This window comes from Empidonax traillii, unplaced genomic scaffold (genome assembly GCF_003031625.1).
Source record: "Empidonax traillii isolate 1590-97213 ecotype Southwest subspecies unplaced genomic scaffold, ASM303162v1 scaffold240:size1935192, whole genome shotgun sequence".
NCBI lineage: Eukaryota > Metazoa > Chordata > Aves > Passeriformes > Tyrannidae > Empidonax > Empidonax traillii.
Genome location: NW_020955433.1, coordinates 1,495,381 through 1,520,373, shown reverse-complemented (window position 1 = coordinate 1,520,373; position 24,993 = coordinate 1,495,381). Strand labels below are relative to the sequence as shown.

At 38.0% G+C, this 24,993-nt stretch overlaps 1 protein-coding gene across 4 annotated transcripts in view; it reads left to right on the top strand.

Annotated features, from left to right (window-relative positions):
- The window catches only part of SMIM14 (small integral membrane protein 14), a 53,176-nt gene extending 32,933 nt beyond the window's left edge, over positions 1-20,243 (top strand). For all 4 annotated transcript variants that reach the window (XM_027888563.1, XM_027888564.1, XM_027888565.1 and 1 more), the window contains 3 exons: positions 9,033-9,081; positions 16,396-16,544; positions 17,072-20,243. In XM_027888563.1, coding sequence (XP_027744364.1) covers positions 9,033-9,081; positions 16,396-16,544; positions 17,072-17,104 — 231 coding nt within the window. In that variant the 3' untranslated portion in view covers positions 17,105-20,243. The remainder of the gene's footprint in view (positions 1-9,032; positions 9,082-16,395; positions 16,545-17,071) is intronic.
- Positions 20,244-24,993: the final 4,750 nt, after the last annotated feature.

Genomic DNA, 24,993 nt, shown 5'->3' with positions numbered 1-24,993 from the left:
CTCTACTTGAAATGCAGACTTCATCTTGTAGTACAATTAATACTTATACAGTGAAAAAGGAAGCTATTGTCATTTAAACACTTCTTCCTCTCTGCTGTTAGCGACACCACAGAAAATTACCCTCAAGAAAGCTGCTTGTTTTTAAAAAGTCCAACTCTTGCTAACTTATGTGGCTTGATTATTTATCTGTCTTTCATTTTGCTTGACTAAGCAGGGCTTTGTTTTGTTGGCTTTTTTTCTTCTTAATTCATAATACTATGAGGGTTTTATAGAGATACACAGTTCATGAACTGTATATCTCCTAATATTTTTAAAATACATTTTCCTGCTTATTAGGTTAATTGGGAGATATTGTTCATACACACAGTTCTTAGAATTTTTATATACATGCTTAAGTGGCATTGAATTATTTTTTGCTGAATTATTTTATGCTGAATGTTCTGTCATTTTCCCCAAGTGGATTTTTCAGGGTTCTTCTTGGTGTAAAATATGAACTTTTCACACATGTAAATTCCTGTAATATGGCCACTGTAAATGATAAGCTGATGTTATGATCTCTAAATATTCCTACAAAACACTAGAAATCTAAATTTTTTGGCTGGGATTTCATAAATATCATTTCTAGTACGTAATACAGCACCATCTGTTACAATTTCACTATTGTACGTTGAGTTCACTATTTACTCAGTGGATATAGCAGATAATTGGAACGTCCATAAGAGGAAGTAACTATAGAAGAAAAATACCACAAGGCTTTAAATCCTCTGCAGATACACAAGAGTTGTCAAAAGACAATGACAGGTCTGTTAGTTTGCGTGATTTTATCTCCTGTTTGGTCTCCTCCATCTGCAAAACTTATTTGGACAAGACGAGCCAAAGTGCAGGAATGAAGAACAACAAGCGACATCAAGTAATTTTGTTGGGAAGAATCTATCAGACAAGGGGACAGTTGTTTTCAAGTCGCAGTGAAGAACATTCTGTGGTATCCAGAGGCAGTTGTTCCTGTCTTAGTTTTGGCAGAAGAGAGCAGATCTTTATATGGGAATGATGTTACATTTAAACCTTTATATTTTCCCCTTTTTCACTTATTTTGTAATACAGAAATCCGATTCCACTATGTTACTCCTCTGGACATCGATGCTCTCTGAGTAAGCATGGCTGATCCGTGACTGATCGTAGCCCAAGGCTCAGTTAAAGTCTGATAACTAAACTGAAAACACGGTTTGTGTAGTGGGGGGGGATAATCATAGAGTATATTCCATGAAGCCTGAAACCTGCATATGACTGCTTAGAGGGGCCAGAAATGTCAAAGCAAACCAGTAACACACATGACTTTGTGTCATAGAAACATCCTTTTTCTTTCCCCTTCTGTCACAGTGTTATTTGCTTTACAGAAATTGCAGCTACGGACTTCTCTCATACTAGTTTTTATGAAAATGAGCAATATATTCTTTAACCCATAACATTTCTAATTCTGTAATACAAAGGGACCTATTTTGATGAACTGCCAGCAGTTCTACTTTCAAACCACTGTAGGAATTACAACCTTGAGTTTGGTTCTTCTGTAACTAATTGAAGAATAATGGTCAATGTCCCATTATGTTGCTGTATCAGAAGGCTTGAATGTCTCAAAAAAATCTTAAGGGATGCAAAAGGAGGCGTCACTAGATTTTTATAGCAGAAATTGCAAATTCGTGAACTATTTCAACACAATTGGTTCAAACGCTCTTTTGTGAACCGAGTTTCCACGTAATTCTCTTGGCCAGGTCATTTTAGAGTCTTACTATTATGATCTGGCATAGTCTGAAATAGTATCCAGCTTAGCCACAAGTCTCAGCTGAGGGAGACTTCATGTAAACAGCACAGAATAAACACAAATGACTAAAATAGATCTGTGTTGTGTGCTGTGAATGGTTGAAAAGCGCTCAGGATGTTAGCACAACTAAGCCCAACTTAAATAGTCCCTGAGGCCACCAGCATAAGTGAGTTACTCCTTTAATGTGGCCATCTACTGAAAGCACAGCAGAACTATACCAAATACATTTGTGGTAAAGTGACCTTTAAATATGAGGGTTACCCTGGAGACTTCTTGCACATGTTCCATGGCATTTGTGTTCTAACTTTTTTTTTTTTTTATGGCAGGTGCTACTAATTGTAGTCTATAGTCCTTCTTAGCCAACCATCCCAAGTGCAGGAAACTGCATTTTGCTCTCACCCCTTTTGTCCTTGGTGTTGAAGCTGTCTCAAAAAGGACCTTTCCCAACAGCTGAACCTTAGGTTGTTCTTTAGGACAAGAAGTATCATTCTTTGGAGATGTGGGGTAAAATACTTGATGCCCCCCTCCTAAGGCACTAGGCCAAAAGAGTAAAACACAGCATTAAAACACATTCTAGATCAAACAATGCAAATGGAGACAACTCTCTAGACAGATAAGTGGATATTAACAAAAACAAACCAAAACAAAAGCAAAACAATATTGTCAACTCAAGACTATGTCTCATGAAGAGCGTATTTTCCTGTAAGGAGTTAATTTAAAGTTAAGTAAAGGATTTAACTGAAAATTGAAGGTGTCATTCTTTACATTTCCCGTCCCTATGACCATCTCAAAGCAAGCATAGTGTATTGCAAGCAGTGTAGAAAGTCATACACTGAAAAATCTGTCAGCTTGATATTTCAGAAGTAATTAATAGCTATAGCTTGTGCTATGAATGGCTGAACTCTGATGATCAGAGAAGTATTATGGCCATCTCTTTTGAGGGAAAAGGCGAAATTTGTGCTTTTCTCTCAGGCCACATGTGGATGTAATCAACACTTAGAACAAACTGTTCTTATCTGTTGGAACTGCTAGTTCTAAGCTTTTTCCTCAAGGCTGTCTATGTGGAAATACCCTTTTCTTTTGCTAATATCCATCATTTTGCAGAAGACACTCAACTGTTCGGTCAAAAAGCCTACGGGTATTCTGGTTTTGCATTTTAGATATAAGTTTGGTGGTGTCCTGTTGGGAGATATGTTTGTTGATTGTGCATGTTTTCAGATGCCTCTGTGGTAATACTGTGTAATATTCTATCTCACCTCTTTGTTTTCTGGTACTTCATGTAGTCAGAGATACTGTGAGCTCCATGTAATGATCCTGATCATCACACTGTTTTATCTCCTTTTCCCTGATTCTCCCGGTTCTGCTAATTCATTCTGCTTTGCATTCACTAAAAGGAGGATGTCAGTGATATCACAGGTCCCCAAGGCCAGCAGAATTTTGAAATGAAGTACTAATAACAGTCATGCAATCGTGGGAAGGTGAGGGAAATTTGGAATAGGAGGATCTATATGACACCAAGGTAAAACAGCAATCTCTGGACAAAGAAAATGAAGGGGGAATGTGTTCTTGTCGAAATTAGGGCTCTAGTTTGCAGTAGTCCCTGTGACATGTTTATTTGATGCATCTTCTTCCATAAAATGCCATATTTTTCACTATGGAAGTTAATGTTTTCCTCTCGTAACTGCCTGATGATTCTGGGTCTTAAGAGTTGGTTTTAATCTAGGAATATTACTCTGAAATGTAGCAACCATCCTTCTCAGTCATTTGTGATGGGAGAGAAAATTACTTGCCACCTCATAGGATCAGACCCGGTATTTTTATTGCAGACTGTTATTCTGTCCTTCTGTGAACATCATTTTATTTTAATTCTGCATATACACGTAGAAAATGAAGGAGTGGGGAAGGCAGTGTTCACTTTTTCCTTGTTTGTTACACTAAGAGAAGCTAATGTAGTTTAAGACAATCAAATTCCATCAGTATACCATTCTTTTCCTCTTATTTTCCTCTTATTTCTCTTTGTCGGCTTGCGTGTAGATGTCAGTTTTTGCATCTTTAAATCTGAACTCTACAGATAATGCTGCATTTCAGTTTGCACCCTGGTTTGTATTCAGGACTGACATAGCCTACTGTAGCAATTTATTTATCATGTTGTTTACTAAATCATGTATATGCTTTGGACAGAACAGAAGTGGCTGCCAGCAAAGCTTAAACAGTGATTTCATTACCCAGAAGCATGAGAATGCAATCAGGAGTATGCCACAGTGTTGTCATCTTCTGGCATCATTTGAGAGCAAAAACAGAGCTTACAACTGGTTTAAATGGCAAAAAAGTATTTTCACAAGGGATGGTACTTTGCCCTAGTTATCATATAAAATTTTCTATCAACCGTCTTTATGATTCCATTTTAAAGTCACTTTTGTTCATGAAATAAAAGACCCTATTGAGTTAGTTATTTGTCCTTGCTTTTCTGCTTATCTATCCTTTTCATTTTGCTCTCTTATCTTTGTACCTATTTTATCTGTTTCTTTCACATATCTCTCTGGGCTTTCTTCCATCAGAATTTATTGTATGGAGGTCTTTTCCTGACCCGCCTCATGAACTAATTTTTCATTCATGTCTTTTCTACGGACTTATTTCTGCTTTGAGCTGACTCAAAAGTTATTATGAAGTGTAATTATTTTAATTTTCCCTACATAAATAATTTACTTTCATCTGCCATTCACACTAGACTGTATTGATTATTGCACTTTGTTCCTGCCACTAGTCCTATTCTTCTCATTTTGTTACCTCTTTAGTATACCATTTCTGGAGTTGGAAAGTGCTTTTGGACAGGGATTATGCTACTTTTTCTTCTGAAAAGTGACAAATTGGTGATCATTGATATATTCCTGATATTTTTTATTCTCTTTTTTTTTTTTTTTTAACTCTGAAATAATACTTAACCCTTATAAAGAAAAAGTGTCACACTGGGTAAGAGCTCTGAATCTTTCTTCAGGCAGTATGCTATTCATGTTAATTAAAAAAAAATAAAATTGTCTAAGCAGAGACTCCAGGACCAGTTCCAGAGGTTGTAGGACTGTTGAACTCTGGAGTTGCAAACTTTGAAAACTTATCTGAAGAGTTTCAGCAAACTCCTCTGAAGAGGAAGCAGAGTTACTGTGAAGGTAGACAGAAGTCTGATTTTCCTTCTCCACAGTGACTATCTGATGAATGGTAAATGCAAAGTAGCTTAACTTCTTTCACAGGAAGACTGAAATGGTCCCAGGGGCTGAGGTCACTGTGCTGGAAAAACAAGTTCTCTGTTTAGGTAGATGTTTTCAGTGGGCTCACTATTTCACTTGGACTTCGGTGGTTTTGTGGAGCAGCTAACACACATTAGAAGTTCACACCCTGTTTTCACCACACGGACATGTTTGTGTGCCCAGAGTAGGTTTGCATGTGGAAAAAAAAGCCAAAATAACCAAACCAGAAACTTCACTTAATATGGTGACATCATTAAGAAGTTTCCAGATGCTGATAGCAGTATCCCTTTACTGAGACTGTTCACATTTTGTTCACAGCTAGGGATTGTAAAAACTGTGCAGATTCCTGTCATAACATGGCATCTGTTCAGAGTAGCAGCAGGACACGTTTCAGGTGTTTGATGGGTAGATGCTGTTGATCCACAAGATGGCATGTTAAAACTGTGCTTGATGTCTCAAAGGGGCAGGATCTAAACACTGTTTTGTTACTGTGAACTGGGGCTAAAAGCTGTGCGTTTTGGAAAAGGAAAAGAAGGGAAGAGTTCTTTCAGATTGGAACTAGGAGCCATTTGAAAAGTGCTCCCTTTATTTTTGCAATGCAAAATTTGAGTGTCACAGGGAGAGAGTGAGGAAGAGCCCTTTATTCTCTCTCACCACTAGAAGCAAGTTGGTTTCTTTTTTTCTTGGTTATTGTATTGGGTTTACATTCACGATATGTCAATAAGTGGACACTGATTTGCTACCTCTTCCAGAAAATTTTGAAGGGCTTCATAGAAACAAAATACTTATTTTGACCAAGAGTTCTTGTTTGGGGGTTAGTAATTTAAATTACTTCAGCTTAGGTTATTCAAAATTTTAAATGTACTTGGAGGAAAGAAAATTCACAGTTGTATTTTAAATAATATACGTTTATAATTGGTATTTTTATGTGTATTGTGTGCAAGTTTTTACTGTAATAAATTGAAAATTTTTCATTCTTGTTAGCTTTCCTTTAGCTTTCACACTGTTTACAATTTGTCTTTACTTAATTTTGGACAAACAAAGGTAATTTATTGTTTGGCTCACGTGTACTAAGCCTTTTAGTATATTTGAATGACAAACTACATAGAGAATTTTAAATTTCAGATACAACCCTCTTTTTTTACGTGGAAGAAAATAGTATAAATATTTAGTTTTATCACATGTTGCACTCTCATCGTCTTCTTTTGTTGAATATGCCCTGATGTTTCACTCACCTAATTTCTGTGTTCTTCCTAAGGGTCTGTTTTAGAATGTACAGAAAAAACATGAAAAGGCTGTTGCTGACTTTAGCAGATGTCAGATCAAGCGGTCAACTATTAATTTTCCACTAAATTCACACTTCTGATAGCACGAGGATCTCTGAAATATGAATAAAATCAAAATCATCATTGATAATATTATCTTTAAGTCTGTAAGAGTTAACATATTCAAAAAATTACTTCTCTATTCGAAATTTTCTCATCAGCTCTGTAGTGTTCCCAATCTGAAGAACATTGAATGTGTTTGAATAGTCTTTTGGGGGGTTTTGTTGAGAACAGGTGAAGTCTGGTTCAGCTTTTTACCATTATTTCACAAACTTTCATCCAAACTCCCCTTCCACATCAGAACAGAAAAATCTGAATACAAAGGGCTATTTTTTTTCAGTCTCTGATAATTGCTCTTTTTTCAATTACCTGACTATTGAAATGTCTGAAATGTTGCACATACAGTTTTTTCCCAGCAGTTGCTATGTTCCTTAAGGGTGTAGTTATGAAGAGAGAGCTAATTGGCAGAAGGAACATTCTTCTCTCAGCGAAAGGCATTACCTTTCCCAGCCATTCAAATTATGTAAGCATTTCATACACGTGCCAGAATCGTTTCTTATCTTTTGACTAAATGAGTGACCACAAGAGATCAGATTTGTATTGGGTTACAGAGTTAGGAACTCATTGACCCGAGTGAATTGAGAAAAACCTGTTTTTGCTGCTACTCATTTTCCATCGTCTGCTGTGTTTCATCCCAAGAGGACAATATGCAGCCTCTCACTGAGCTGTTAAGAACAGATTTGTTCCATGGCTCCCCAGCTTACAGAGCCATCCTGCAGCTTTGAAAAAGTTGTATTTGGATGGAATGTAACACTTAGAATGTGAGATAACTGATTCTGTGGCTAGAACAACCCAAGGCAGTGTTGCATATCTGTGCCATCCTGGGGACAGAGGGATAATGAGATGCTTTATGCTTGTACAATGTTTCTGATCATATACCTATTGCCCTTTTTAATTCTGGTCATGGTTCTGTGTTGAATACCTGTAAACTGTGTTCTAAGTAGGGATTATAAATTAAGCCCCCTCCTGTCCGCTGAATTAAACCCTTCTACAAACAGAAGATAATTATGTTGATCTCTTAGAAACATGGGTATAGCAATATCCAGTTTCACCAGTTCACAAATCTTTCATGTAAAATATTCCATATTGGTACTGCTGCTAATGTAAAACCTCCCCTTTGAAAATTACTTCCAAAGTTTTAAAATAAAATGAGCTTTTATATAAGAAGGGCAGGAAATATGCATAATTTGATAGATTTTTTTTTTTCTTTAATAAGGCAAGTATTTTGTTTGAATTTCCCCTGCTGTTATTTTTAACTATAGAAATAGCTGAAAAGTTAAATCCAGCCTTTCAGTTCCTTTCTAAGGGACTTCTTTGTAGTCTCAGTAAATTTGCTAGTAGATCTTAATATATTAATGAAAGAATGAATGTGATCAACCTCCAATTACTTTTTTTTTTCTTTCTCAAATGTGGCAATCATTGAAAATCTTTATGATGAAAGAAGGAGCTTAGACGTGTCCAAATGTCTTCTTTGGTTCTGTGTCTGTTTCCTTGATGTGCTTTGCATAGCATGCCTACGTACAGCAAATCAGCTACGCCAGCACAAGGGGAAATTGGTTTTGTGGAAATTATTCATGTATTTCTTACATAGAGAGCATCGTCTTTTCTTCTCTAATAAAATTTGTGTTTTTACACTGATAATAAACAGATTAGCCTGTTGTGACAAAAAGTCTTGGATTTGTGACGTAACTATGTCATAAAACCTATCAAAAAGCAAATGTCAGTTCTAACCAAGGCATTGTAACAATTCTGTTACAATGTTACAGTTTTGTATTTAAAGCTTTTAATAATAATCCATAGTTTACTTAAACAGAAAATAGATTCTGTTTCCATAGTACTGCAGATTAAATCCCATCTATTTAACATCTCTGAACCCAATAAAAAATGTGATATTTGTCTTTCTTTTCTGCCTCTACCGTCTCTAAAATAGTTATACTGATTTGCAGGTTTGCAGTTGGCAAGCTTACCGAGTCTGTAAATGTAAATAGTCATTACAGTTGCTAAAAGTGTTTTAAATTTTACCCATCAGTAAAGAGAAAAAACAGTAAAATATATATTAAAACCTACTTTATAAAAATCTCTTAGAGAGGAAAAAATAGTAAGTACTAAGTTTAAATATGAAATTTTAATTCAGCTTATCCATGTATAACCATTATCATAGTCTGATTATTTACTGTGATGTAATCGCAAAGCATTTTAATGTTACTTGATCTAGATAATAGTAGTAAAACCTGTCCATTATTAATCCCAAATTTATGTGTGGAGAGTATATCTGTATATAATAATGTTCTATATCACTATAGATTTTTTTTACATGAATTTTGATAGTTATTCAGTGGCTGAAACCTGTGTGGAAGCAATAACACTGTAGTTGGCTGATTTAAAGGTATTTTGCAAATAGTCTTCAGAAACTTATCTCCATATCTGGGATTCTTCTCATACCATAATCCACACGAGATCCAATAAGGGATCAGTTAAAATCTTCCTTATCTTGAACTTGTGCTCTGACGTTATATTAAATCATGATTTCAGTAAAAGCTGACCAAGGCTCATTGCTAAGTATCATGCCTTTCTTTTTCTCTGTTTCAGCTGAGACAATCCCAGTCATACTGCACAGACACAGAATGCCTTCAGGAATGTGAGTAACCGTTCCGATTAGGTGCATGGAGGTAAAATAAACAGCAGTAATTAAAATACAGTCTGACAGGTCTTTATAAAGCAACGTTTGATTTAATGTTATAGGAACATATTACATTAGAACAAATATATAAATATATACTACAGTAATAAATGCATATGTTGGGGAGGTAATTTCTGAGAATCTGTGGTGCAGGTGGGCTTTCATACATTGGAAGCACTATGTAGAAACAGCACTGGGGAGAAGCCTGGAGGTGCTGATATGCCAGTACAATCATTAATCAGGTCCCAAGCATTACTGAATCTTACCATTAGCCTCCAAATAGGATGATCTGGGGAATGATAGGGGAAAATTTGGAGGGAGCTTTATTTGTCCTCCTTACAGTCATAGCAGCCTAACCAGTGAAGACTAGATATTGAGCACAGACCCCCTCCCACATACACGTGTTCACAGATAGATCATTGCTGGGTGACTTACTGTCAGTGCTGTAACCCTCTACTCCTCTGTGAAGAGGAGTTCCCCCCCAGCTCTGATTCATAGGGTGAAATGCACTGGAACTGCATTTCTGTTGACTTGGTGGCTGTGTAGTTAAGGAAGCAGAGGACTGATAAGTACACTTCCTTGGAATTTGCTGTGAAATACATCAAAAAACCTCTCCCAAACAGTGGACAGTCAAATGTTACTAGCATCTGCAGTGAAGCATAGCTGGTCAGAGGTTATGCAGTAATGAAAGCTTAGCCTGATGCACTGTGTTTACACTTTTCATGATCTAGAGAGAACATTGCCAAATGTTTATAAATAAAAATGAAGTGGATCTGTTTTTCCTATATTGCTTTACCAACTGAGCATATGAACTCACTCAATTAGCTTGCATGAGGACTACTGTAATGCTAAGGGAGCAGTGAGCACCTGAGCAGTGTTCCTGGAAGCAAGAGCTGCTGGTGCCAGTGTCTCTTGCAGGTCTAGGAGCAGGGCAGGCAAAGTTTCCAGGATCTTGGGAAAAGAGCATGCCTTTATTCACTCTTTGTTCCTCCCTCTTCACTCCCCTGTGAAACCTGTTTAGCGATGAGCATCTAACTCGGACTTGCTCTGTGCCCTCCCAGCGTGAAGCAGCTGCAGAGTCATTGCCGTGCTGGGCTGAGGGGAGAAAACTATGAGCTGTCCCATGTAAAACCTGGAAAAAAGACTGGGGCCCAGGTGCTGTACAGCACTGCTGGTTTACTCTTTCTTCATGGGCTTTCCAAGTTATGCAGTCTGTGACTTCCAGCACCTCTTCTCTTCCAGACGCACCTCTCTGAGGCCCAGTTTTTTAGTCTCTCAAACCTGAAACTTCTCTGTCTTTTTTTTTTTTTTAATCGCAGAAATGTAGGAGAGGGAATGGGGCAGATGATGAGAGACAGAATATATTTTTATACTGGAAGTAGACATAGGCAGGCTGTGCAGCTTTCTGAGCTTTAGTCCACATCAAAATCAAGCAACGATAGGTCATTCTCACTCAAGCCTTGGGAGTCTTGTCTCATCAATATTTATGAAGCTCTTAGACGAAAGATTGTATAAATTAGTAAGTTCTGATATGTGTGGGCACAAAGCTTGTGGGACAGCTTTCATGTTACCAAGCTGTAGTACAGTGGAGATTTGAATGGTTTGCGATAAATAGCTTTCCATCCTGAAAGAGATCCTTGCAATGACTGTGCAGATGCAAGCAATTTGGCGGCAATTGTTCCAAACCAGTGGTTTGTTTCAAAAACCAAAGCAAAAATTATAGAGTAAATCCTCTCCTATGTTATTATATTGCCTTAAATTTAGTTCCAGAAAAGGTATTTTTCTGCTGATGCAATGGTACTACCTGCCTGTTTGTTAGATTATTTTGTGATGCTTCTGTGATTCTGTGCTTGCGCCAGTCTGTAAGACCCTTGGGAGTCAAAGGCAAAAATAAACAAATTGAGCCTGGAGAAGCTTCTAGAGATGTTTTCAGAGACCGATTAAAACAATTCTGGGCCAGTCTTCTGTCCATTGCGTCATCCTGTTCTGATGAGCTGTACAGTGATGAGCTTATGTTTGAGGTGGGTCTCTTCTTCCCTAAGTCCCACAGCTCCATTTCCTGTTACTTGCTGACTTTGATTCCTCATTCAGAACTTCGACATGAAGAAGCTTGTTTCACTCCCACCCATTTGCTCATTTCCAGGATTTGGTCTTCCTTTTGGAAGCACAGCTGGGAATGTTGTCATACAGATTCTTAAATTACAAGGTTGTGGAATAACTAATCAGATCTATGTGGTTTTGTTTTGGGAGACATCAGGGCTGGGGTTCAGCTAGTGTCACAGCAGCATCATGTGTTATGATGCTGCTACCAGCTGGAAGTTCTCAGAAACACCTCAGCTGATTCTTCCTGAGTATACTTTGTTTTTTCAACCCTTGATTTCGGTTCTTTTTGAGATTTTTGGAGCCATACCAAAGCAGTAGTACCAGGGCTTCCTCATTCACATTTTTATGTAATCTATAAATTCTTATTTATGGTTGTTAGCACCATTATGGCGTAGTGACTGCCCTGCAGAGAGTTTCCTGCCGAGGTCAGGCTTTTGGAAGCATACAGAAAGATATGAGCACCATTTCAATAAGCACTTGGGCACTCTGCTTGATGGCCGTTCCTCTGCTGATTCTCCATCAGAATATCTGCTGTGACATTACAGTTTGTATCAGTCTGGTGACTGTTCCCTCAATTTCAGTGGCTGCCTTGCATTAAAAAAAGGCTGTAAGTTTTGAATAGGCAACACATTCAGTATTCTGTTGGGAGTGTTTATGCTCAGCAAATCAGAAGATCTTACAGTTTCCCTTGAAGTGAAGAATTAGAGTGATAATTCTTTTCTGAATTCTGTCTAATGCAAGTGGAGCATGGAAGTCCTCTGACGTGTGTGGCAGTTGCGACATCAGTGGTTCATCCAGCCCAGGGAGGATCCCAGCTGGTACTGATCTGCTCTGATGGCTCATGGCCCTTCACAGTCAGCCTTCTATGTCAAAGGAAATGAGGGGCTGCAGGCTGAGTTTTTTCTGTGTTCTAGCAATTCCCAGATGTCGTGACCTCGATTTGCCACATTCGTATTTTCAACACTGTTTTCAGTGCTCTGCTAGCTTGTAATGTGGTCAGAGATGACTGTCTTGAATGTTGTCTACTCTGCTTCCAAATTTCCATGTAATTTAAAATGAATACGTATCTATGATTCATCTTGAGTTGTACTCATCTAGGGGAGTCACAGCAGCTAATCTAACAGCACGAAACATCTGCCAGCTTTTCCCTCCCTTTTCTGGTAATTCCCTTCTCCTTTTCTCTGCTCAAGTCCTTTTTGGCTTCCTTCAGGTTCCTTATCCCTGCCTTTGAGAGTGTCAGCTTGCTGGCATTATCTGCTGAAGGTCCCACAGGCTCTTTGTTTTCCCTGATGATTCATTTTTAAGATACCTCTCTTCATACAGCTTCTTGCCTTTCTTTCACAGAACAGACAATGCCTAAAACGCCATGAAAAGAGGAAGACACAAGTCAGAGAGCACGCTTTTGCCTTTCCACATGCAGATGTTAAACAGTAAAAAGATCCAAAAGGAGATATTTCTACCATGAGAGGGCAGACAAAAAGCACCACATGGAATAGACTTTTACAGTAATAGAAATACAGTCTCTTCTCTTTTTCTTTACAATGCAACCTTCCCAATTTTCCCTGAGAGAAGACTCATTTAGGTGGCCTAGTCTCTCTTTCTGTAGGAAAAAGCAAGTCCAAGAACTGTATCTCATACATTAAGCAACAGATAGGATTCGCCATAGCCATTAACTCTCATGGGAGTTGATCCCATAATCTCAGAACAGCTCCTAATAAAGCTTTCTCCTGCACAGAAGTAATTCAGCCATGGTGTAAAAAAAAATAAAATTCCAGGTAACTGCAGGGGCACAGGCTCATTCAAAAGTGGGTTTATATGTATGCTGAGCCTAGGGGACCAGATACTCTAAAAATAAAGATATTGGGCTGGTTTCAATGTTGTATGGGAAGGTAGGTTAGAGAGTGTATTTCGCGTCACTCGGTGACATGAGAATGTGTACTGCTACATTCTGTACTAGTGGGTGTCTCCTGGGCATTGGAAGTTAACAACCAGATCCATCCATCAAAATGGGTGGTAGCAGGAACATTCATCTCAGAAGAGGACAATCTTCTGTCTGTCTGGAAATACCAGAAAATACCATCCACTGGTGCTCTTAGAGGATAACCTTTATTCTTCAAGAAATCAAAAAAACACTTCTAAATCATCTGCAAAAAGTACCCATTAAAATCACTGTGGCTGTGAACTACTACAACAATATTTTTTTTTCTTCTGACCATCAGCATGATTTCCATCCTGCTTGGTTTCAGGTTTGCTCAACTGTTCTTTATCCATAAGATGGCCTTATCTGATTATTTTGTCATCTCCGGGATGGAGGTCTTTGTAGCAAAAGATTGTTGTCTTCCAACTGCTCCCAGTATCTGAAACAGCTTCTCGTTTGTCCTCTTGATTTGGGATGCAGAGCTTTGAAAAGTGTGATTCACCCCAGCTATACAAAACTTTGCTTATCCTCATTTCCTTAAGACATTAAAGGAACGGATTCTGAAATACCCCACATCCTTATTAAAGCACATGGTCATTTGTGAGAGATGTGGGTTTAATGGTTCTTGAATAGTGTAAACAGTCTTGTGGCTGTTCAGTATCTGGCATGCCTTGACTAGATAATACAGGGCCAAGCTGTGTTAGATCAGCTGTTGTCTTGCTTAACTTAGTTCAGCATGTTGCAGTGCATTTAGTTCCATCCAAACCATATTGCAGTGCAGGCTGGAAGAAACTGTGTCTTGCATGAATGCCTGTGGTTTCCCTCTGTGGTTCCTTCTGCTCCCTTCCCTGACCTGCAGCATGAGCTGACCCAGCAGCATGTGCTTGGGTCCAACTTTTGTTTAAAACCCCAACTTTTGTTTAACCACAGACCCTAAGTGCCCTAAGGTTCAGCAAAAATTCCAGAAGGCAGTCTGACTAGTCCCTGTTTCTCTGCTTTTTATGGGAAATCCTGACTAGCAGATGGGCTTAATTTTCAATGTTCCACCAAACATTGAGATTAGCTCAGGCTGGTTGGAGCATGGTGTTAATATCACCAAGGTTGTGGGTTCAATCCCTGTAGGGGCGATTCGTGTGAGGGTTAGGTTTGATGATCCTTGTGGGTCTTTTCTAACTCAGAATATTCTGTGAAATCTGTGAAATTTCTACTGGGCTATGTATATGTATGCCAAAGCAGGTACTTAAGGCTTTCTTACTTGTTGCTGAAGGTGGTCTTACGGTGGCTATTAATGTTGTCTGGAATCCCCAGATTAAAGCAGTTGTTCTTTTCATTCCAAAGTATATGCTAGTTTCCTGGATTTCATATATAAAGGTCGTTCAAGATTTAAAATATTGATATACAGTAATATTCTGCTCAACAAGACTGCAGGTCTAAACTCTTACCTTCACAATTCCACATGCTTTCTGAATCAATTATGTATAAGACTTCAATGAATTAAAGGCTGTAGCATTCTTACTTATTTTCTGTGCACGATGCCTCCTCATATACAATGCCCTTTATTCACTCAGATCATCAAAAGAATTGTCACTTGTAATTGCATATACTTCTAATCATAAAACTCCTCTATATTAGCAACTTCTCAGGTTTTGAAATGTGTATATTTTGGACACTGAAAAGGCAAGAGCAGTTTCATTTGCTCATACATGTTAATGGTAGTGTTTGTGTTGTGAGAAGCGTGAACTTCTATAATACATGGGGTTTTTTTCTTCTTTGACATTTTTAAGTGCATGTGGTGTCAGTAAAGGACATCAGTCCAACAGCCCCAGCTCATGTAACCTTATTCCCAGGACAGCAGTGTGGTGAATGGCATTGCTGTGAGCTTCCCCACAGTGCCCCTCTGCTGCGTTAGGAACAAACCATTTCCACAGCAGAGCCTCTGTTGGAAATGCTACCCAGTAGGACGGTGATGAAGGTGGTTCTGTGGTCTCAGCATCTGTCTTCAAGGAAATGACTCCAGAAGCTCACTGGGTGTAAGTCATCTAGTAAATGTTAAATAAGAACAACTTCCAACCAGTACTGAATCCATGCTTAACTCCATAGTGAGATGATCCACACAAGTTGAGACAACTTAAAAACCTGACAGATACCAGTGTCTCTGGGGAGTTTTCTGGATATTAAAGTTTTCAACTTGGGTAAATAGTACAGCTCTTCTCTTTCTGAAGGTTATGCATTATAGCTCTCTATTTATTGCTCTGCATTAATTGATCATCTAGATCATTAATGAAGCTGTTAGAACTTTACGTACTGTGATAAAGATCCACGTAAGTACCATAGGTAATTAACTGTACGTTGGTTTACACTTCAGCTGACAACATTAGTTACTGTTTTATTATTTGAAATTATGTTTCTGAGGAGAAAAGTTGTTTTAAAATGTGCAGGTATTTGCAAGAGCTTGTTGATCCAAAAAGACTAACTATCCGTTTCCAGCCTGAGGGAACTTTCTGAGTTTATTTCCATGTGTGGATGACTCAGACATTCTGTATGAAAATTGGGTGTAAAATTTTTTACACTGTGTTCCTTTTTAATGTATCCCTACAGCATTTTTTCCCTTCCTGGCAGATACGTTTTTCTTGATGCTAACAGAAATGCCACATGACCTGGATGATCAGTCACGGAGATCTGGCATATTGTCACTGACAGTTGTTCAAACAAACTCTCAAGAAATAACTTACAGCAGTCAACAAATTGATAACCATTAGTTTGCTCCCTGCTTGTAGAATTAGAATGTTCTCTTTGTGGGACCTAACAAGGGAGTCTAAGCTCTCATTTCTTTAGTCATTCTTTCATTTGTTTGAGGCAAAAAACAAAGACCAATATAAATATGGAGGTTTTTCCCACATAAATATATTTTGCGTCAAGTTTGATTTCTTAAACACAAAGTGTGCGTTTGTCATGTCCAGGTCACTAGTAGTTAATATGAACTAAGAAATACTCATGATGATTCTGAAAACACCAGTGAAATCTTATGTAGTAAATTCTCTTTTCAGATGGATAAGAAAAGTGATAAAAGAACAGTGTAAGGCTAATGAAGAATTACTATCTCAAAACGAATATGAGGGACTAATCAGAAAACTGAGTTGAAAAGTATTTCAGAGTTTTTTTCGGAGACTTAGAGTGCATTTTTGTTTTCATTTGGGGAAAAGAACTCTGCTGTCACTCTGTGTTATAACTTGAGTTTTTCTTGTCTGTAGTGCCAGGACCAAACTCGTCCAGTGACAGTGGCATCAGCTTTGCCATGATAATGATGGCATGGGTGGTGATTGCACTTGTCTTGTTCTTACTGAGACCGAATAATCTAAGAGGATCAAACACAGCTGGAAAGCCAACCAGCCAACATAATGTAAGTGCATCTTCAAGGGAGATTCTATAATAGTAATTAATTTTTTTTCTTCCATTTTTTCTCCTTGTATTTTCTTGGAGCTCCATTAGAAATGAAAAGGAGTAAAACCAAAGTGAAAGTAGAATCACGAAGGCCAAGTGTGAGGCCTGCCGTGGGAGGGAGCAGGCATGGGTGACTAAGTGTGGATCATAATGTTCTCGTAATGTCCTCTGGACACTGTCTGTCCCTGGTTGGAACTGGCTTCTTATGTGCGAGGGGACAATCACAGCTTTAAGAGAAGTCAGGAAACAAAATTACAGCATAAAACTGAGAAGGTGATCTTTAGAAAAATCCCTATTGATGCAGGAAACAGTATAAGTTCTTTGATGCTCCTTCACTCTAAATATTTAAAGACACACTGAAAGATCCTAAAAGAAAGCACAGTGTAACGCTTCTGAGTTCTTTTATTGCGAAATCCTCTTATGTGAAACACTGTTTCTAATTCTGTACCTGCTTTTTTCTTTCTTTTCCTCCTTTCTTCCCCCAAGGGACAAGAACCACCAGCCCCACCAGTGGACTAGAGCATTCAGTATTGGAAAAGTTCAGCACTAAAACCTTGCATGACCAAATGAACGAAGTGACCAGATTACTCCTAAAACCCATTCAATACTGTTTTCTTTTCTCATTTATATAGAGCAGAATTATCATTCAGCAGTAATCTTCATGAACTGCTTTTAGCAACTTCAATTTTAAGTTAATTTTTGCTTTGTATGTTGTTACAATTCCTAGTAGATTGTAATTTGAATAATGATAAGGCATTGCAGGGGTTTTTTGGTTGTTACTGTTACTATGGACATTCCACTCAGTCTCTTTCTGTTACAGTGATCTTAATTTCTTTGATGTGATTTCTGATATTCATTGAAAGGAAAAGAAAATCCCAGTGCATCTATAATAATGGAGGGTTAGTGACCTTTCTTCAGATTAATTCATATTTCTTCTCCAGTATGCTTTTGAGAGTTATATTATGGTTGGAAGCATTAACTTAGTTATGTGGTGAAAAATAGAAATTATTTTATATTTGCCCTGGGTTCAGAGCAACTTTTAGTCTGGTCTTTGGACCACTAACATAGTTTTCAGGGTTGTTGGCAAAAGCACAGATTGTCCAGTAGAATTATAATCTGTGTATGTGTGTGCGCACATAAGTGAATGTGACAATTGCCACTATCAAAGCTTTGACCTATATATTGGGAACTTCAAACAGAGGATTATATCACCAAAAAAAATTAATTTAGTCTTGTTCATAAATATCTGTTATTCAATATGTTGTCAGAAATATATTCTAAACCCAGATGTGTTTACTTATAGACTTTATGAAAAGAGAAATCTAGTAAGAAGAACTTTAGAATCTTTTGTCCTGGTATAGTCTTTTAATAATGAGTACCTTAACAAGTTTTTAGCCATGATGTAATGTATATTGGACAGGATGAAATCATACCAAGAAGTTACCAAGGTTACCAGCTTTTGGTATACAATATGTACTGAATTATTCAGGTTTTTTCACCTGTATGTTGTCAGCAATTCTTAACATTTCATCCTTACCTAATAGTTGTAATTGTAGAATAACAAACTTGCAGGTGACCACATATGGCATGTCTTCTCCCTCTAATGTTTGTGTGTGTGTGTGTGTGTGTGTGGTATGTTTATGTGTGTGTATGTGTGGCTGTGCACACACCTGTGCACATCTCCCATTGTAGCAAGTGGGAATTACTATTTTTTATGTACATTAATTTAAAAACATTTTAAAGATGTACAGAAAAGCGACACTGTGTATTTTTCTTGTTCAATTTGAAAAACTGATGAGAATAATGTAAAGAACATTTTTATGTTACCAACATGAAGCTTCTTTCCTTAAAGGTCAGTAGAACAGACATATGGGAATTCAAAGCCTTACTCTACAAACCTTTATTCCATGAGGACTTTAGTTATGGAGCTGAAGGGACTAACAAGTGCAACAAGGTTTGTATTAACAGGCTCTAAAAAAATCTTGCACCAGATCCCATGGTTGACAGATACAGGGTTTTCCTCCTCAGGGTAAATGGTGGGCCAGCTAAGCCTCCTGGTAAAGGTACAGTGTAGACTTGAAGAAAGGCTTCTGTGATTTGGTGTAATTGACCTTTGAATTTCTATGAAATAGTGTGCTCCTAAACATAGGAGCACATATAAAAAATTAATTAAAAAAAAAAAAAAGATTGGGCCAGGTGCTCTCTTTGACATCAGTGCAGTGCCATGTAAAGTAATGGATTCGCAACAGAGAAGCTGAGAGAATTTGTCCTATTATGTCTAATGGTGTACAGGCCACAAACACTGTGTAAAGATGTCACTGGGACAAGCACTCTTGACTGTGCTTGCTTTTTGCCTTCCATGTACATTTATGTTTGGGATACTGTTTTGAACAGAACAAGTAATACAGCATCATTTTGTTGAACCAACAAGGAACATACATAATCTCCAACACTGACCTTTTCTCCAAGGATTTTTGGCCAGAATTCTTCACTATTGGAGGCATAAAACAAGCTTCCAATTGATTAAAAAGCCAACTGAAACATGCTTCTATTCAGACAGAGCACCGCTCCTCATCCTGTTTGCAAGTTGGTGAGATTTACAGGAAATGCTCCTCACTTGTGAGGATCAGTCTCCCTTTACTTAAATGTCTGTGTATGTATTTATAAAACTCACCATGTGCATACAGCTCTAAGATCCTGGCAACTGAACTTTCTGTTTAGAGGAATGTTGTGTTTTACCTTTTAATGAATTATCTTTGCTTGATTCCTCTAAGTAATTGTCCCAGTGATTTTATACATGTATGCTTTCCTCATGTAAATTGCTATTTTAAAATTTTCTATGGAAAAGAAAAAAAATTGGAAATATTTTATTGTAAAGTGTTTTACTAAAGAGCCAGGCCACTATCCCACGTCAAAATGTATGCCTTTTAAATTCAGATACTCTCTGCAAGATAAAACCTGCAGATCACCACTCAATAAAAATAAAAGTAACTAACCGTAGGACTGTATTTTGCCACTCTTACTTGTGTTAAATGGTGCCTTACTCATCAAGTAGTTGCACTGAAGTTTGTGGGACTACTCTGAGATAAAGTACTAGTAGCAGCTTTAGTAAGGGTGGCAGAAATCTGGCCTTTAGTTATGTAATTTGTGATTAAATAATTGTATCATGGTTACAGATGTTTATGGTAAATTTTGAGAAGTGTGGAAGAGATTAGTGGTATGAAAAGCTCCAAAATACGATCAGTTCTGTAATGATGGTTTTAAGCTTGATTAGTAAAAGATGCAGGTTTTAGCAACTTGGGAAATATGGAGGGAAGTTTACAATTATACTTTAGCTTAGAACTTTGTTAAAACAATAGTATTTTTAGAGCCTGCTTAACACAATTATTATACTCTGAAGTGAGAAATCATATGTATTCATGTATTGTCTGCAGATCACTTAGCCTTGTAATATTCATGATTGAAAAAGGAAGAGTGATGATGTCATGTACTTAATGTAAATCGGTGGTTTAAAATATCTGAATTATGCCAAACAAAGAATCATCTGTGCCATTTGCGGTTTCCTAGTAATCTTTTACTGAGTACTTGGATTGGGATAAAGGGCTTGTACTATGCACTTTTTATTGACTTAACAAAATAAATAGCAATCATTAGTAAACTTCTGTCTTTGTCTTTTACTGCACCAACCTATCAATTTCTAAGCTAATTGGAAATCATCTATAACTAAGTATCAGTAAAAATAGTGTGTCACCTGTGTGAGTTTTAAAATGTAAATTCTAACTTTTCTAATGGACACTTGTCTTCTGTGTGTATCTTAAGCAAGTCAGAACAAATTACAAGCAATTTCTAAGGTTTAAGATACTTTGATGACCAACATGGATGTTTCTGCCTTTTGTTGTTTGAAGTAGTTCTGCAAGCTAAGGAGTTAGAAATAGTACAGTAAGAAAAGTGATGACAGAGGCCAAATATGCTGATTATGTTGCTTCATTTTAGATCAAATCCTACTGCTTTGGGATTTTCAGTCTATTTTCTAGTTCTGTATCTTGGCAGTGCTGAACCCAGAGCTGCTCTGAGGAAGGAATATGCTGCAATGGATCCAAGGCAGCATGTAGGAGTAGCAGAGACCTGCTGCTTCCTCACTGTTCCTGTGGAGTGCAGCGCTTTTCTTCCTCCAGAAGCAGAGCACAAAATGCTGAGCACCACCTCAGCAGGAACTCAGATCCCTCAGTAGGGATTCCTGTGCTAATCCAAGGGAAAAAAGGAGAACCAGGGTAATGCCAGGATAGCATTAGAGTTTAAAATATTATTTAAAATAATATACAGTTATCCAGAGATAGTGGCAATAAATACCACTAGTTCAGAATCAGAAACAAAATCAGAATGTATTTTTAGTAACAATGGTAGTAATAAAAATTTAGTAGCGAATGCCTTAGGCATTTGAGTTGATCTAGGAAGTATATTATCTGAATCAGAGATCATTAATGTCTGCTCATCAAGATTTACCCTTTTACTCAAACATGACGTTATAAATAACCCCTAAAACCAAAGCTAGACTTTACTTATAGGTACACTTGTTAAAATGTTGCCAAGGTTGCACGTCTATTGAGAAAAGTGATGCAGAAAGGAAATTACCACAAATTTCCATTCGCTTTGTTGATTGGATCTGTGCAAAGCCTAGCTGTTCAGGATCACCAGGTAATTGGGGAAGATTACTTTGCCTCAAAGCCTGAAAAAAAAGTATCCTATCTAGAATATTTGGGAGAGATACACCAAATCATTGCAGCAAAATATTCCATTGAGTGGGTTCCTTGCAAAAATGGACAAGTTACATTCTTTTCTCCTTCTAGCCTTCGTTGTTCAGTACCAGCCAACAGCCTACAGTGCCATTCACTGCGAAGACGTGGACCTTGGGGTAGGGGAGAGGCGGAATTTCCCATGCTGAACCACATCCTCACTTGTAAAACAACACAACTCTTATGAACTTCCAGGGAGTTACACTTGGAACATCAGCTGAAGATTTATCTCTTCATACAAAAAGAGAAACTGAACACGTGGTACTTGATGTTGTATGAAAATTATTGCCAACTGCCATAGCAAGCACTTTGTAGTAATACATAATAGCTAAAAGAATCTGGCTTCCACCTTATCTTTTTAACATGGTTAAAGAGTGTTGATCGAGGGGGCTCTCTGAAACAAATGTATTTCAATATTTGACCATGCATATTTATTCACCATATATATATCCAGCTTTTTAAAGGTTTCACTACTCTTGCTTGTATGGAAAGTGATACTGTAAAATACTTTATAAAATGTTACTTGAAAATACAGCAATACTTTGTATTCAAAGATCACAAGTAGCAGTGTTTAAAAAAAAAAAAAATCTTTTGCATTTATGGCTTTTGTTAATACATTCTCCAGGCTATAAATGATGAAACAAAGGAATGATTTCTCTGACTGTAGTTTTCGGACGTATACCTGGCTTAAAATTCATGAAGATTATTAATTTCTTCTGATGTAAAAAAATACCTTAAAGTGTAAAAGAAGATAACTAGAGATGAGAAAATACGTTTCCTAAGCAGACCAACAAAAAACCCCACCATTGTACAACATTCTGAATGTCACAGCCATTGGTTCAATATAAAAAGCAAATCTTAGAAAAGGTGTAAGTTAAGTTTAGGGCACAACTTGTGGATGAAATGATAAATGATAAACTGAATATGATTAGCAAGAAAACAGTCCAAAGAAGCCCCCACAGGACTGTACACTGTTACACCAAATACTGGATGTAACACATCACAGTCTGCTTTCTTGTGATGATGAGTAAAAATCCGGTTTTCTTCAGCTCTCCTAGTGATTTAATGAAGCCTTTCTTGAAATAAAAAATCCAAATAATCATTTTCCCGCTTTATCAAATATTAGCTTGCAATTTGAATCACAAATGCATCTTGTCTCTGACACCCCCTCTGGCTGTATGCTTCTGTTTGGCTTCAGTATGTAAGGGAAGAGATTCAGCCAGATTTGCTTTTAGCCATACTGTAACAGTGGATCATATCTTCACCTTATGTTATGTGAGCAACTGTTAAGGCAATGGGACAGCTCAGCTGAGTGAAACCCTTTAAAGAAGGGGCTCAAGGACGACTTCTCTCCCATGGGGCTGTGATGAAAAGCCATGCCTTATCTGCCTGCTCTTACTTTCATTGCGTTTGTTTTAGCATTTAGGTTTTCTTTACTATGTTATTGAAATGGCTGTTACACCTGAAATGGCTCTTCTGTTGGAAGCTGTAGGATGCCCCACGTTTAGAAAAGCGATGCTGTTTGGCCCACAGCACTGCTTCTGAACGAACAGTCTGGTGTGAAGTATGAGGTTTCCAGAAGAACATCAAAAGAGAAAACAAAGGGAAAAAAAGAGGCATTTACAAAACAATAGACAAGGCCATCGAATGTAATCATGCCTGGAAGGAAGTGTGAATAATTTCTGTGTATACTGAGAGATTCAAATAATCTAATTAGAGGAAGGTCATATACTGGAAAACAAAACATTGTCATGCAGTCCCTTAAAGAAGAGGGTCTGAGAGGATGTTCTCATCAGAGTTTTCAGGGTGGCCTTCCTCTGACTTTTAAACATTGTTTTAATCCTGCATGGCTTTTGTTTTTTGTTTATATTGCAATATTGCCTATAAGTCCAGCTGAAATTATTGTCCATATGTTCTGGGCCTTATGCTAACAGGCACACTGAACCTGACCAGAAATTCACTGCATTTTGTGACAAATTTTACTAATAATTGCACCTTGAGGTGTTGGATGTCACTAACAAAAAAGTACTGTATTATATTAATCATAATGGGCAACTGTCAGATTGTTTAGCAATGTCGAAGTTCCAGTGAGCCAGAGAGGTGGAGATGAGGAGAGAGTGTAAGTAGGGACATGCCAGGCGGAAAATGTCTCTTGCAATGACACATAATGTTGGCTCTGAGCAGACATAGGAGCTTGGGTTCTCAGCTGCCTGTGTTCAGAAATGGTGTAAGGCCTGGTTTGTGCAGCTATTGGAGGCTTTTCAACACTCATGCCCAGTCTCACAAGTCCCACGTAATCTCTTTAGCTGCATCTCCTTCCTTCCTTTTAGTGTTGTAAAATACAAAGCATGGATTCAAATGCTGATCCAACTGGTCTTCTGGGCACTTCTGCACTTCAGCCTGGGACTGTTCCTGAGTACCTCAGATTTCCTGGTTACAGGTGGGGTGCCTCCCAGTTGTGCTGTATAAAATGTTAAAGAAACCCTTTAGAGACAATGGTGGTTGTTGAATCTGTGTCAGATGTCAGTGTCACGAACTGATTACACAAACACAACTGCCTTTAGTTAATGATCAGCTAAATGTGGTTGGGGATTAGTCTGACATTAAACACTCCCCAGATATGATACAAAACTTCGTTCATATCCAGGGTTCCTTGCTGGCTTTTCCTCTCACCTCCAATATCAGGGTGCCAAGAGATTACACAATCATGCACTCATTTGCTCTTCATTGTCTTCTCTCTCCTTCCCCTCATCCTCCAAAACCTTCATAAATCATGACTTCTCCTTTGCATAATGGAACACCTTGTACATGAGAGGTGAAAAGTGGAATCTCCACCCACCTCTGGCATTCAGATCACTCTTTGCTTGCTGGTTTCTGTAAAGGCAGAGATGCCTCAAGCCCACTCCTCAACATGCTGGAAGAGGGATTCATCTGATCTAGTCAACTGCCAATGCTGAAGGAAAACATACCCCTGAAATCCCATTTCTCATGTTATTTGAGTTACTGATCATGCATTGCAAAAGTATTCACAGCTTACACTGAGCTTCAAAAAAAAAAAAAAAAAAAGAGCAGAACTCTCATTTTAAAAAATGGTCAGCAGTGGACCAGCCTCACCTACCTTGCAGCATCCCAGGGCTGTATCTCCAAAGCAGCAGGCTTCAGGAGGTTTAATGGTATGCCCTGAAGCCTTACATAAGCTTTATTGCATCTGCACAGTGTTGTAAAAAAATTCTGCATACTGGTAAATGATGGGTCTACCTGAATGGAAAAAAAGAGAAGACCTCATCCAGTAATTCAGAATTTCTGCTGGAAGAAGAGGGGAGACCCAAACTCACTGCCCTTTCCATTGCAGTGCCTTTGAGCCCTGCATTTTCCCCCTGCCTTCATCTCGGGAGAGTAGGCTAGAGGGAAACAAAAGCAGCCCTCATCATGCTTTCACAGAATCATAGAATCATTTTGGTTGGAAAACACTTCTAAGATCACCTAGTCCAACCTTTCAGGGTTAAGTTGTGCTGTTCTGCAGGAGTTCGAGATCCATGTCCCAGGCAGGAGTGTGATAGCGTATCATGAAGGTCCTTTGCTATGAGGAAAGGGACCGGGGTCAGTTGCCTGCTC